The following is a 12,500-nucleotide window of genomic DNA, read 5'->3' as shown; positions in this document are numbered from 1 at the left end:
GTTACTTCTAAATACATTGAAGATTTCCTCCCGCTTATTGATTTTCTTGTAAACTAGACATAGTTCTGTGGCATCTATGTACTCTCCGTACCTCTTGTAGAACCAAAGTAACTTTGTACATAACAAAAAAATGTTAGTTTACAAATTAAGAGTTTCTTCCTAGCCAATCCATGGGAAGCTTTACATCATGCCGCCCATGCCTCCCATTCCGCCCATGCCACCCATTCCGCCCATACCACCCATGCCTCCCATACCAGCTGGTTCTTCCTTGGGGATCTCTGTAATGACACTCTCAGCTGTGGTGAGGAGGGAAGCCACTCCTGCAGCATCAGTTAGGGCTGTACGGACAACCTGTTGGCCAGTAAATTTGGAATTAGTAATCTGAAGTAATTAATGGAGTGTACTTTGCTGAACTTTAAAGTTCAGAATTGGATCTCAAAGTAATCATTGTCATATCACAATAAAATGGTTTCTTTCATCACGCAAATACAAGAACAAACTGATGGGTATTAGAGGATTGTATGCAGATCTAATGCCATAAAATGAACTTACCTTGGTGGGATCAATGATTCCTGCTTCCACAAGGTTAACGAAGGTTCCTGTAGCAGCATCATATCCAACATCTCCAGAAGCTTCCATGACCTTGTTGACAATAACTGATGCATCAACACCTGCATTGCTAACAATAGTGTGGCAAGGAGTCTGGATAGCCTTGCGGACAATTTCAATGCCAACCTTCTGGTCTTCGTTGCTTGGAGTGAGAGTATCTAAAGCAGGAAGGCAACGAATTAAGGCAACTCCTCCACCTGGAACGATGCCCTCTTCAACTGCAGCCCTTGTTGCACACAGAGCATCATTTACACGATCCTTCTTCTCGTTCACTTCAACCTCCGAGGAACCTCCAACTTTCACAACTGCCACACCTGAGGCCAGACGAGCCATACGCTCCTGCATTTTCTCCTTCTCATACTCGGAGGAACTATCAGCAATCTGGTCCTTAATTTGTTCTACACGACGCTGAATATCACTAGTATTACCCTTGCCCTTCAGCAGGAGTGTGTCATCCTTTGTGATCTGCACTTCTCCAACTTGGCCAAGATCATGAACCTAAAAAAGAAGAATTCAAGATCTAAGCAATACATACAATATATCCAAATTAATTGGAAACCGTTGCCTATTATTCATGGCCCAATTTTTTTAAATTATGTATAATTATTTTTTCAGAGCAACAAGTACTAAGATGTTAAAAACTAAATGCACAAGCATTTTATAATCAAAGATATTCAAATCCTGCTAAAAATTGTCCAATGTTCAAATTTATCTCTACACATTTCTTACCTGAACATCTTCAATCTTAACCATGCTTGCTTCATCATTGAAGACAATAGCACCTGTTGCAATGGCAATGTCATGAAGAGTATTCTTGCGGTTATCACCAAAGCCTGGAGCTTTTACAGCAGCTACCTGGAGGCCAATCTTCAAGCGGTTTACCACAAGTGTGCTCAAGGCTTCTCCATCAATGTCCTCAGCAATGATCAATAGAGGTTTCCTGGAAAATGATACTTGGATAAATAAAATCGAGGAGGAGGAGGAAGGAAGAAAAAAAAAAAAAAATCAACCAACATTAGTTGAATATTTTTCCAATACCATTGCTTATAGCTGTACACCGCTCCTAATAAACACATACATACTATAAAATATACTAAACATTCTGATATGGCCATCAAGTTGACAAATAAAGTAGGCAGAAATTCTTGATACTTTGGGTATTTATTCTACAAGTATCCTTATTTTTAAAATATATACACACACTAGCCTACTTATGACCACTCAAAGAACTGCACTGATAAATCTGACAACACTAGAAAGGCAAGTAAGTACACATGCAATGTCCACTGATTTTGTAAGTTTGCAAAACAGCAGATGGCCTCCTTATGGCTTGAGTCAATATCCATTCCTACCTAATCGGACATGTTTACCCTATTCCTTGATTTTTTATCTATTTATTTTTCTATTCATATATTTATTCTTTTTACTATTAATATTGTTTGACAATAATGTTTGAGGGAAATAACATGGGAAATAACACGCCATCTCTGTAATAACAAGTTACATATAAAATACACACCCATACATAATGCATAGTGCATATACCAAGCATCAACTAGTTACAAGCAAAACCGTCTTACCTTTGGGCATTGGCCAGTTCTAGCACTGGGATAATGGACTGGATAGAAGAAATTTTCTTCTCCGAGAGCAAAACAAGGCAGTCTTGGTATTCAACCTTAGCTCCCTTGCTGGAGTTTATGAAGTAAGGAGAAATGTAACCACGATCGAACTTCATGCCTTCAATGACCTGTTGAATTTTCATCAATTAAGGCTTCTAGATTGCCAATATTTAATCAACTATGCCAAGATATCAGCAATTTTTTTAAAGGTACCAACATGTACAGGGAAAACTAACTAACTAACTAACACTTACCTCCAACTCATCCTTCAAGGTCTTGCCATCTTTCACAGTGATGACACCCTCACGACCAACCTGTAAAAATTCACATATTAACCAGGTACTCATTTCACAACACTGCATTAACTTTATAGCATTTAAATTAACGAAAAAAAAAAAAAAAAAAAAAGGTAACTTACCTTTTCCATGGCTGCCGAGATAAGACTGCCTACTTCAATGTCTCCATTAGCAGAGATGGTTGCAACCTGAGCAATCTCAGCAGGAGTGGTCACAGGCTTTGACAGGGTCTTCAGGTGAGCAACAATGGCATCCACGGCCAACATAACTCCACGCCTGAGTTATAAATTATGTAAGTAAAAATTTCTCCAAAAATTTATATTTCTCTTTTCTCATTATCATCTTAATGTGTGATATTTCAAAATCAACAATGATAAAACAATAACTATTTGAAACTGAATTCAATTCAATAATACAATACTTAAAGTTCCTACTTGTCTTCAGAAAACCATTAACAGGAAACTAGGGTTAGTAAAAATCACCCGTACCTGATCTCCACAGGGTTGGCACCTTTGCTAATCCTGTCAAACCCTTCCTTTGCAATAGTACGAGCCAGGACTGTGGCTGTGGTGGTTCCATCACCAGCCTCTTCATTGGTGTTGTTGGCAACATCTTGGACCAACTTAGCTCCAATGTTCTGGAACTTGTCTTTCAGTTCAACAGCCTTTGCAACTGTAACACCATCCTTTGTGATCTTGGGACTGCCCCAGCTCTGCTCAATGATTACATTTCGACCCTGCCAAAGGATAAGAAATAATCTACCATTAGTTGCAGTTTCAATGTTCTAGCTAAATTATCACTAACATAATGACATGAAGTAAATACACATTCATATATGACACACTCAACTGAATACAAATTTCTATTTTTGTTGGTCTCATAACCATGAATGCTTATGTTACAGATGAAAGTTGAAATTAACAAAACACTTAATAAATGCAATTTACAGGCACTTGGTCTGAGAATACCTCTAGACATGAATACACTCATAGATAAACACATATATGATAAAAAAAATTGGGTCGAGAACCATTAATATCTGGTAATTACTGAAATTTCTGAAATCTCTAATAATACATCAGCAAAGATTATGGGAGAAGCTATGTTGTAGACACCACCTAAAATGGTGCAAAGCATATTAAACTTATGAAATGCCCCAATTCATATGAGCATATACTTAACATTCTGAGGAGTTTGGTAAGGTTTGTTTCAAGTTTACCAGCATTTGTACCAATACTATGCTGGGAAATGTTGAGGCTACCAACACCTACAAGAGTCTAGTAATGCTAATAAGCCTCCCTCCCTCCCTCTAAAGCCTCCCTTGAAGACCACACTCTGCATTAAAAAGGACATGGAAATCCTTCATGCCACTTGTTTACTTATTGTAAAGCATTAATCAAGTCGTTTCCTCCAGGGTTGCTGCAATTTTCTTATAGGTAAGTACAAATGGCACTGTGTGCCTTCTCAGCTGTTGCAGTGACAAATGGAGAGGGTGCCACATAAATAAAAGATTAAATGGGTAATAATTTAGTCATTATATAGAAGATTCCCTTGTTATTACTTTAAATGAATACCATAAGGACTTAAGATGTGAATATTTGTACTATTCACATTTGAACTTTGAAATGTGGAAACAGTGCATGTTGAACTCAAAATCACTAAGAACAGTTTTGAAAACTAATCAGAAACTCTCTCTTTCTAAGAGTACTAATCTTAACAATACCCTCTCAAGAATGCCACACCAGATAACTAAAGTTACAACTTTATAAACTTTTTTTTATAAAGTATCTCAGAAAAATCTCTTAACCCAACGCTACCAGGTCACATGATCCAGTATCATAAACCACTTGGTCAGCGGGGTAGACCTGTATGCTCGTCAACACGCCAGAGCGCCTGGAGTGGGACACTCGGATTGATTTAGCAAACTTCTGCCGCCCAGTCTCTAGGCCAGAATTCAGTTTTATCATGCTCAGGGATTTCTGCTACCTGGCAGTGATGAGTTAATTAATAGCATTAAACAATCAATAATATCAATTGATTGATAACAGTAATAATAAATGTTACTTGTATTACAAATAAAAACTAATGCATTAACCCAGGTTCAGTGGATTAATCTTACATTTTCTATTTCTTTCTAATCGATTAAAGGTATTTGTCAGAATTTGCCTGATTTCAACAATTCAAAGATTAGCTGTTACTTAATAGGTTATATGATATTCCTCTTTCAATTACTCACACTATAATATGCCTAAGTCAGTAATTGTTTTCCACAGCAAATAATCTAAATAAAAGTATTAGTAACTGTTAATGAAGTCACTAACACTTACAAGATTAAGTCTCTATTACTCCAGCCACTACAATGTCTACAAACATTGGTGTATAAACCAATAAACACGGGGGTTTTGTCCACAAACCCCCATCCAATTGTGGTATTTTCTTATTGGAGACCCCCAACCTGATCACCCTGGATTTGCTCTGTGCAGCATTAGTCATATTATTTCCTCAATTTCTGATGTTATTCTTTGGCTGCACAGTATTTCAAATATCACTAAGGTTTTTTTTTTCTTTTATCTATGATAGCAAGACCAACATTTTCCTGTAAATATATACCAAAATGTTTATTTTTACAATACTTTCCTATCATCAACTTGCAAAAGGAAATATAGATGGACAAAGTTATTTTCTGTCACCAACCTCAGATTTACCGCAAAATGACAAAACTATCCACTGCATATCACCACTCGCAGACAAAGTCAATAAGTTTGAAATGTTCATTTTCTATGAGTGCTAATAAATGGGGGAGGGGTGTTGAAGACTCGTTTCCCTGTCTAGGGAAAAAATAGAAGGTAGGAAAGTTTGGTCTGCAATTTAGGTTTGCATGATACCCTGCCATGGGACTTCGTATTTTGAGGGCGTGTCGCTCTTGGTAACAAATACCTATTTTTTCTAAGTGGTTTGGGGGGGGAGGGAGGTGTATAGTTGGGAAGTGAAGCGAGCATAATCAATTTCTGGGGTGCTGAAAGCCACCCCAGAAAAAAAAATTTAATGAGATATTCTAGGAGTACCTCTAAGTTATGACCAGGGATAAAATGGTTTCATTTAGGGAAAAAAATCTAGAGGGAGTGGCCCTTGGGGGGCAAGAGGGGGCAAGCTAGACCTTGAAGGGAGCAATCAGAGAATTCCATCCCCCCTCCCTAAATGATGCCCCTGTTAAGCATGTCATTTCAAATTCTGATATCAAGATATGCAAGCTTTTTCTATGGAACAACTGATCCAGTAACTTGCCAGTAGAATGGTAATTTACATTTATACATCTTGGTATTACTATTGAAGGTACACAGGCAATTTATTGTACTAGAACTGTTACTTCATAACCAACAGGACTAAGCCTTATGACATCTAACATACCAGTTCATGACAATTCCTCAAAATCAGCAGGCAGATATACAGTGCCACAAAGTTCTAGACGTATACCTTCACAGAAACTTAAATATAGTAATAGCAGTAGTAGTAATATAGCAGTATGGTATGAAAGGCAACACTATTACACAAGTATACAAAACGCCGCTACGATCCGCATGCGTCGCGTTGAGGAAACTGACCTTGGGGCCCATGGTGACAGCCACGGCGTCGGTGAGGACGTCGACGCCCTGCAGCATCAGTGCCCTGACCTCCGTGCCAAATTTAACGTCCTTTGCATAATGTCTTGCCAGGTAGTGCCTTGTGGCCTGGCGAGCGACGGGAGTTCGCAATAAAGAGGCTGCGCGATGCATTCTGGAAGAGGAAGCAACAAAGGCTAGAGATTGCCCTTTAAATTCTCAAGTATTACCAACTTGGACTGGTCGAGATCTTTAAAGGTCTTGCGTGAGTATTCATCAGGATAGCCCTTTGCCTCACGCAAAGCCGGCCTGAGGAGGGCAGGGGGGGGGATTCCGGCCCGGCAACAACACTTGGCCGAGGCCATGTGGGCTCCTCCTAAGCCGGCCATTGTGATTTTCAATCGCATTTTTCGTTAAATGTACAAATTTACAACTAGTCACAACCTGTTATAATAAACCAACTACTTATAATATCCCTTTACAAAAGATCGCTCACCAAACTTACTTTGTAGGAAGGTTTCAGTGGGAGAGACACACTCTACACGATCTCTCAGGCGGCCTCACGGCGTCTAGAATGAGCAGCAGACGACTCGCCCGAGCCCTCACGACGTCCTCTCGCGCTGAAGCTTCTCGACACACCCGCAGCGAGCGTGATGGGTGCGATGACGTAACTCTGCCTCGAAACCTTGTAATGCGGAGTTTTAGGGCAACAATGATCTTGTAAACTGCAATACTAAAATATTTGTGGAGTCATATAATGTTTCTTTCTATGTTGTTAGTAAACAGGTGCAATATTAAGTGTGTTTCGTAATCGGAGTTATTCAACTGTATTGGAATATGCTCGGTTAAGGGCCCTGGATCATTCTAGAACTCAAGCAAAATCCCCTTACATTCGGATACACATGAAAAAATTAATATAAAATGACCAAAAGAGATCCAAATCCTCAGAGAATATACATTATCTCAAGAAAAAAGTAAAACAAATAAAAGGAACATCATTTAAACATCCAGAACAGACTGGAGACAAAACAGAGGGAAGAGGTGCGCATGCGCTTACGTGCAAATGCCATGTGCTCGGTTCCTCTCCGGCTGCAGACGACGCCGACGCCGGGACTAGACGCTTCTTTCACGGTTCTGCTGCGTTAATCTCCGGCTGCCTTCCTGAATAAAAATGGTGCGTCCTTTTTCGCAGGTGGACTTGTTTGTGTGATAAGCTATGTGGGCCGTGTCGATTAAATCGTTTAGGGGTTTGAGTGAGTTTAGGTTTAACGTGTAATTTAGGTGGTAATAAACATCAACGTTTTGGTCGGCATGATGTCGCCTTCCTCGACGAGTTGGTCCAGCGGCCAGTTTTGTCCTTGAGACCCTTGGCCGTAATTAGTGATTGTTAGGCTGAATGTAGCATAGGGGCGTTTGGACTAAAACCTTGTTTTGTTGAGGTTTCATTCAATGGTATGAATGCATATTCTAGTTACGTAAGAGATTGTTGGCCTTGGTGTTGTATGGGGTTTAAAGGTCATTAAATGTACAGTTAATGTGGTTAATTTTTATAATGCATAGCCAAATGCTGTCAAACTATCAGGAGAATGTATTTTCAAGCATGCCACGACTATGGTAAAGAAAAATGTAAAATTACTAGTGGTTACCACACAACAGTTTACTTTTAGTGTGGTTTTGTTGAAAGTAATTAGAGGTAGTTCATAGGGCCCATTCATCCATTGGGAATGTATTTACTATCCACAGTTGTAATTCAATTTTAACAATGCTATCATTAGGTCTTAAAACTTGTGTGATAAAATTCTTTTTGGTTCGAGGAAGTACATTTAGATTCAGATTATTGCTCCTTCATAATATGTTGGCAAATTTTACCTATATTGTCATAATTGAAAATTCATGAGTAAAATTAATTAATAAAAAAAAATAGATTGCCTTTGCTCATTGTTTATAGCTAAATTGTTATATTAGTTTAATTCTTTTTCATTCTTCATAACTTGTTTTCAATGTGTAGGTACTGTTGCTGAGGCCAAACTACCTTCATGTATTAGAGGCTGGTTAGAGCTTGTAAAGCCCTCTGGCAGTTCATCATTATATAAGTAAACAGTCCTAGCTCAACCTTACCAGGACTGCAAGGTGGTTTGTTTGTTCATATCAAGTGCAGAGACCACCATGATTTCCTGACATTGTGTCAATTTCTGCAAGTCTAAGTGGGTTTAGAGAGAATGTAGTAAATATTTTATTATTTTTCTTTATTATAGTTTGAGTTTCACTTGAATTATATTAGTAGTAACAGCAAGATATCTGTAAATATGCAAAATTAATATATATTACAAAGTTGTCAGAAAATTAATATTATCCCATCAGCTGCTTATTCTGATCCATATTTTCTATCCCACAGGCTGGTGCTTTGAAGAAGTTTGTTCCCCTGTTCGACCGTGTGCTGGTCCAAAAGGCTGAGGCTTTGACCCGTACTGCAAAGGGAATCTTGATCCCAGAAAAGTCTGTACCCAAGGTCCTCACAGGGAAGGTGGTTGCTGTAGGAGAGGGAGCCAGAACTGATGTAAGCCTTACTTAATTGCTATAGTACTGTCATTATTATTGCTGTTTTAATTACTTTTCTTTTGGTCATTATTCTTGATGTAAGAAATTAATATTGATAATTTGGTTTGCTTGCTGATTTTCATATCTAAGAATGTACAAGGATTAATACAGGAATTTAGGCTTGTATGCACTCATATTTGAATTCATGGGCTTGGTTTAATAGTGAATTTTGTGTTCTATAAATTATACTGTTAACATTCCTTGAATATTTTGATAATGCTCATTTTGTGTGAAAAAAGATGTATATATATAATCTGATTTAGTATTTGACATGTATTTATGATTTGCTTAATTGATTAATATAAATTATTATGGCAGTTTTGCAAGAGTATGGGTTATTTAATAATTTACAATTTTTCAGTTGTTACAATAACTTAACATTGTTTGATAACAAAGCTATAACACAGTTTGAATTCATTTTATTATGTAGTCTGGCAGTTTGTTGAATAAAACAAACAAATAAACAAAAGCAAAAAAATGGTATTAGTAATAGTATTTGTTGAAACCCTAATCCTCTTCATATTTATATTTTTCTTTCAGGCTGGCACCACAATCCCCCCATGTGTTACTGTTGGTGATGAAGTGATGCTTCCAGAGTTTGGTGGCACAAAGGTTACCCTGGAGGAGAAGGACTATTACCTCTTCAGAGAATCTGAACTCCTGGCCAAGATGAAGAACGAGTAAAAGCAACCCCTGTAGGAGTGGAATCATTGGGTTAATTCGTAGGCAGATGCTTAAGGAGGCCAAGGGAAAAAGAAATTCCAGCAGATCAGAGATTTGCCTTGTGTGTTAGTCTGCGGCCTGTTTCAGTTCACAATGTGGAAGATGTATGGTTTGAGTCTAACATGGACCTAGTTTTCTATGTATGTATGTAATCATCACATATAATTCATATTGTCATTCATCATTTAGGGCATGAATGTTTTGTCCATCTAACATGTGTATATAGAAGTGTAAAGAATTGTTTTACAAAATATAGATTGTTTTCAAAGCTGTTGTATGAATTTATACACCTTCATTCTGCAGACAATGCAATGGGGCATGAAAGAAAATATTTTGAGAGAGTGCTCAATTCAATGCAGTTGCGATAACCTATAACATTAGTGTAATATGGGCTTTTGTGTTTAAAGAATGAAATGTTCTAAATGTAAACTTGTATGTTATACAGTTACATTGTACTGTATTTAGTATGGTCATTTGCCATCTTAGTTTTTGCATAAAAGAGACATACATTGAAGTCCTCTTTTTCTTTTATGAAAAAAGAGTAAATAAAAATCTTGTTTTTCGTATATCAAACATGATAATTAACCAATTGAATGAGATGAAGAAACCGTTTACAAATCGCACAAGAACTGGGTAAGTTGTTGAATCAACTAAATAAAGATATACATTTTATTGTCCATTCCAAAAAGCACAATACAATATTGAATAAGAAGGCCATGCAAAGACAGTAAAGCTAATGCTATGTGGTGATACTGGGAATAAAATTTGAACCCTATCTAAGTTCAACTGAAAAAAAATGCAAAATCTTACAAAGATCGTCATGTGTATCCTATATCGTATAAGGGATTGCATTTCAAGTACCTAGGCATTAAAAGTACGTAAATTGCAACTGGTTCTGAGGAAGTTCCTGTCATCAGAAAACTAGATGTCTTTGAGTGCATTTATAAAGAATTTAGTTAGGTTACAGCTTATTACAATTTACGGGCGATACTGAAAGTTGTACTAGAACAATAATTGAAGTACCTTATGTGTGAATTGATTCTATTGGAATATACTATCGGGAATCATTACAGGATTTGTGTAGGGTGTTTCCTAAGGGAACCAGTAAGAGTGAGGTTGGCTTGGGTTAGTGACTCCTTGGGCTGAGGTGCTTTGAGGACGACCCTTGTACCGGTCACCTTCTGCTCGAGGCTTACTGACAAGTTTTTCCTTCCAAGGTCCACGTCCACCGTTCGGAGGTGTCGTTGCAAGGTATGAAGGGCATCCCTAGAAAGGAAAGGAAAGTGGAGTTGTAACTGGTGTGATATTAAAAATACAAAGATGTACCCCCCCCCCATCCCCTGCTCGTTGTTGCCGTGGGGGGGGGGGGCGTCTTAGTAGGCGGAGACAGGCCCAATGTAGGGATTACCCCTGCCTTGGACATCAGCCCTGTTTTGCAAGGTCCTTTCTTCTCCCCTTTTCCTTTTCCTTTTCTTCAGTCCCTTCTGTCTACTTATCCTAATCCTTTCGCTACAACACTTTATCATAATGCTATAAGATCTTTGATGTCTAACAAATTTATTTGTTTTAACCATTAACCATTCTGGGAATCCACAAACACCTTAACCCCCATCCCTATCGCTATATTTTGAATATGCCGCTAATGACCTTTGATGTACACGCGACTGATTTTTTTCAATTAAATGATAATAAATTAGACACTAATGCTAATGGTTTCACATAATATATAGTAATAAATGGTTGATAAACCCATATAAGAATGGAACAAAGCAACAATAAAGGTAAACGATAGCAGTGAATGAACTACCCATAGTTACAAGCAACCTACAGTGCTTTGGCCAGTTTTTCCCTCAGGAGCGTCCGAGTTTGTGTTAGATGCTGGACCTCCGCCACCAGGCCGTCCTGAGGAGCGTCCCTGACCAAGTCGTGCCGCACTCGAGCCGTCCTTCCCTCCAGCCTCGTCTGCGCCACCTTCAGGGGTAGCGAGGAAGCACGAAGCTGCTCTTCCAAGGCCGAAATCTGAGAATAAAGCAAAGTTGAACCTACAGTACAGTGTTGCTTACTTGCTGGTGAGAGGAGAATACTGGGCTTTGATACAAGTTGACCGAGGATGGTAAGGCGCAGCCAGAAGGATTATTGTTAACCAAGGGTTTCTTTCTTGAATTCCCCAATATCATATCCCGACTGCGACCTTGGAGAAAATGTTAATAAATAAAACCATTTATATATTTACACATACATTTACATACAGGGAAACCTCGTTCTAGATTTATTTTATTCAGATATTAAGCCTTCATAGTTTAAATATAAAAATACCAGAAGAATGTATAAGCCCAGTTTTGAAAGTCTAAATAATAATACGAAGTAAAGTAGAGTGAGATAAACTACAAAGTATTAAAGAGCCCTTTACAACGAGGCTTCACAGTATACGCATTCCCCGAAGGAACGCTCCTACTCCACCTCCTCCTCCTGAGCCCGAATTTCCTCCAGGAGTCGATCCTTTTGCCACTGCAGCTCATCCCTTGCTCGACTCTCCTGGTGAAGCCTGCGTCGAAGGGCATAATCCGAAGCCGTCTGTTGCGTCTCATCGTTCCGTCGCGCCGTCTGAGGATCACCGACGGATAAGCTTCGACTCGGCCAAAATGTCACGGATTATAATGTGTTAGAATAAGCGTCGATTTTTTCTACATTAAGCTTAAGCGCACTGCATTACACGTTATAGCAGATTAGCAATGACAGGTCTCGGCAGGTAGCTTAGTGCCATTTCCTCATGCATTTAACTTATACTGGGATCACAAGCAAGGTGAATGTGCATAGACCTGTTTCCAGAGAGTCAATGAATCATTAAACATGACTGAATAGTCTCTCTCTCTCTCTCTCTCTCTCTCTCTCTCTCTCTCTCTCTCTCTCTCTCTCTCTCTCTCTATCTATCTATCTATCTATCTATCTATCTTTCTCTTACCCCCCCTCTTCTCTTTCTCTCCCTCCTCTCTTTCTCCTCCTCCTCTCTTTCTCCTCCTAATCTCTTTCTCTCCCTCCTCTATTTCTCTCGTTCC

General features: G+C 38.6%; 3 protein-coding genes across 5 annotated transcripts in view; 1 reads left to right on the top strand and 2 right to left on the bottom strand.

Annotated features, from left to right (window-relative positions):
- LOC119581073 (heat shock protein 60A-like) overlaps positions 1-6,778 on the bottom strand; it is a 7,059-nt gene extending 281 nt beyond the window's left edge. Inside the window, exons 1-9 of the mRNA XM_037929393.1 lie at positions 6,629-6,778; positions 6,127-6,298; positions 3,013-3,260; positions 2,647-2,800; positions 2,483-2,542; positions 2,190-2,356; positions 1,339-1,549; positions 553-1,107; positions 1-351 (exon numbers count right to left, since the gene is read on the bottom strand). The exon at positions 1-351 is cut by the window's left edge and continues 281 nt beyond it. Of these exons, the coding sequence (XP_037785321.1) occupies positions 181-351; positions 553-1,107; positions 1,339-1,549; positions 2,190-2,356; positions 2,483-2,542; positions 2,647-2,800; positions 3,013-3,260; positions 6,127-6,297 (1,737 nt within the window). The 5' untranslated portion in view covers position 6,298; positions 6,629-6,778 and the 3' untranslated portion in view covers positions 1-180. The remainder of the gene's footprint in view (positions 352-552; positions 1,108-1,338; positions 1,550-2,189; positions 2,357-2,482; positions 2,543-2,646; positions 2,801-3,012; positions 3,261-6,126; positions 6,299-6,628) is intronic.
- A 368-nt stretch (positions 6,779-7,146) lies between these two features.
- On the top strand, positions 7,147-9,712 carry LOC119581080 (10 kDa heat shock protein, mitochondrial-like). Its single transcript, XM_037929403.1, has 3 exons — positions 7,147-7,297; positions 8,519-8,680; positions 9,262-9,712. Exons 1-3 carry the CDS (start codon positions 7,295-7,297, stop codon positions 9,403-9,405), a joined length of 309 nt encoding a protein of 102 aa, XP_037785331.1. The 5' UTR covers positions 7,147-7,294; the 3' UTR covers positions 9,406-9,712.
- Positions 9,713-10,099: 387 nt separating this feature from the next.
- Positions 10,100-12,500, bottom strand: part of LOC119581061 (tektin-2-like) — a 7,751-nt gene continuing 5,350 nt past the window's right edge. For 2 of the 3 annotated variants that reach the window (XM_037929362.1, XM_037929373.1), the window contains 3 exons: positions 11,905-12,048; positions 11,273-11,463; positions 10,100-10,710 (listed from right to left, as the gene is read on the bottom strand). In XM_037929362.1, coding sequence (XP_037785290.1) covers positions 10,512-10,710; positions 11,273-11,463; positions 11,905-12,048 — 534 coding nt within the window. In that variant the 3' untranslated portion in view covers positions 10,100-10,511. The remainder of the gene's footprint in view (positions 10,711-11,272; positions 11,464-11,904; positions 12,049-12,500) is intronic. The other variant, XM_037929380.1, reaches the window with a different exon arrangement.

This window comes from Penaeus monodon, chromosome 2, assembly GCF_015228065.2.
Source record: "Penaeus monodon isolate SGIC_2016 chromosome 2, NSTDA_Pmon_1, whole genome shotgun sequence".
NCBI lineage: Eukaryota > Metazoa > Arthropoda > Malacostraca > Decapoda > Penaeidae > Penaeus > Penaeus monodon.
The sequence above is the reverse complement of the archived record's forward strand: the minus strand, read 5'-3'. Positions and strand labels throughout refer to the sequence as shown.

What these genes read in the sequence shown, in the direction of transcription:
- LOC119581080 (XM_037929403.1), top strand. An exon ending in GAGAGGGAGCCAGAACTGAT is followed by an intron (nt 8,681 to 9,261) that starts GTAAGCCTTACT and finishes TTTTTCTTTCAG; the next exon opens with GCTGGCACCACAATCCCCCC.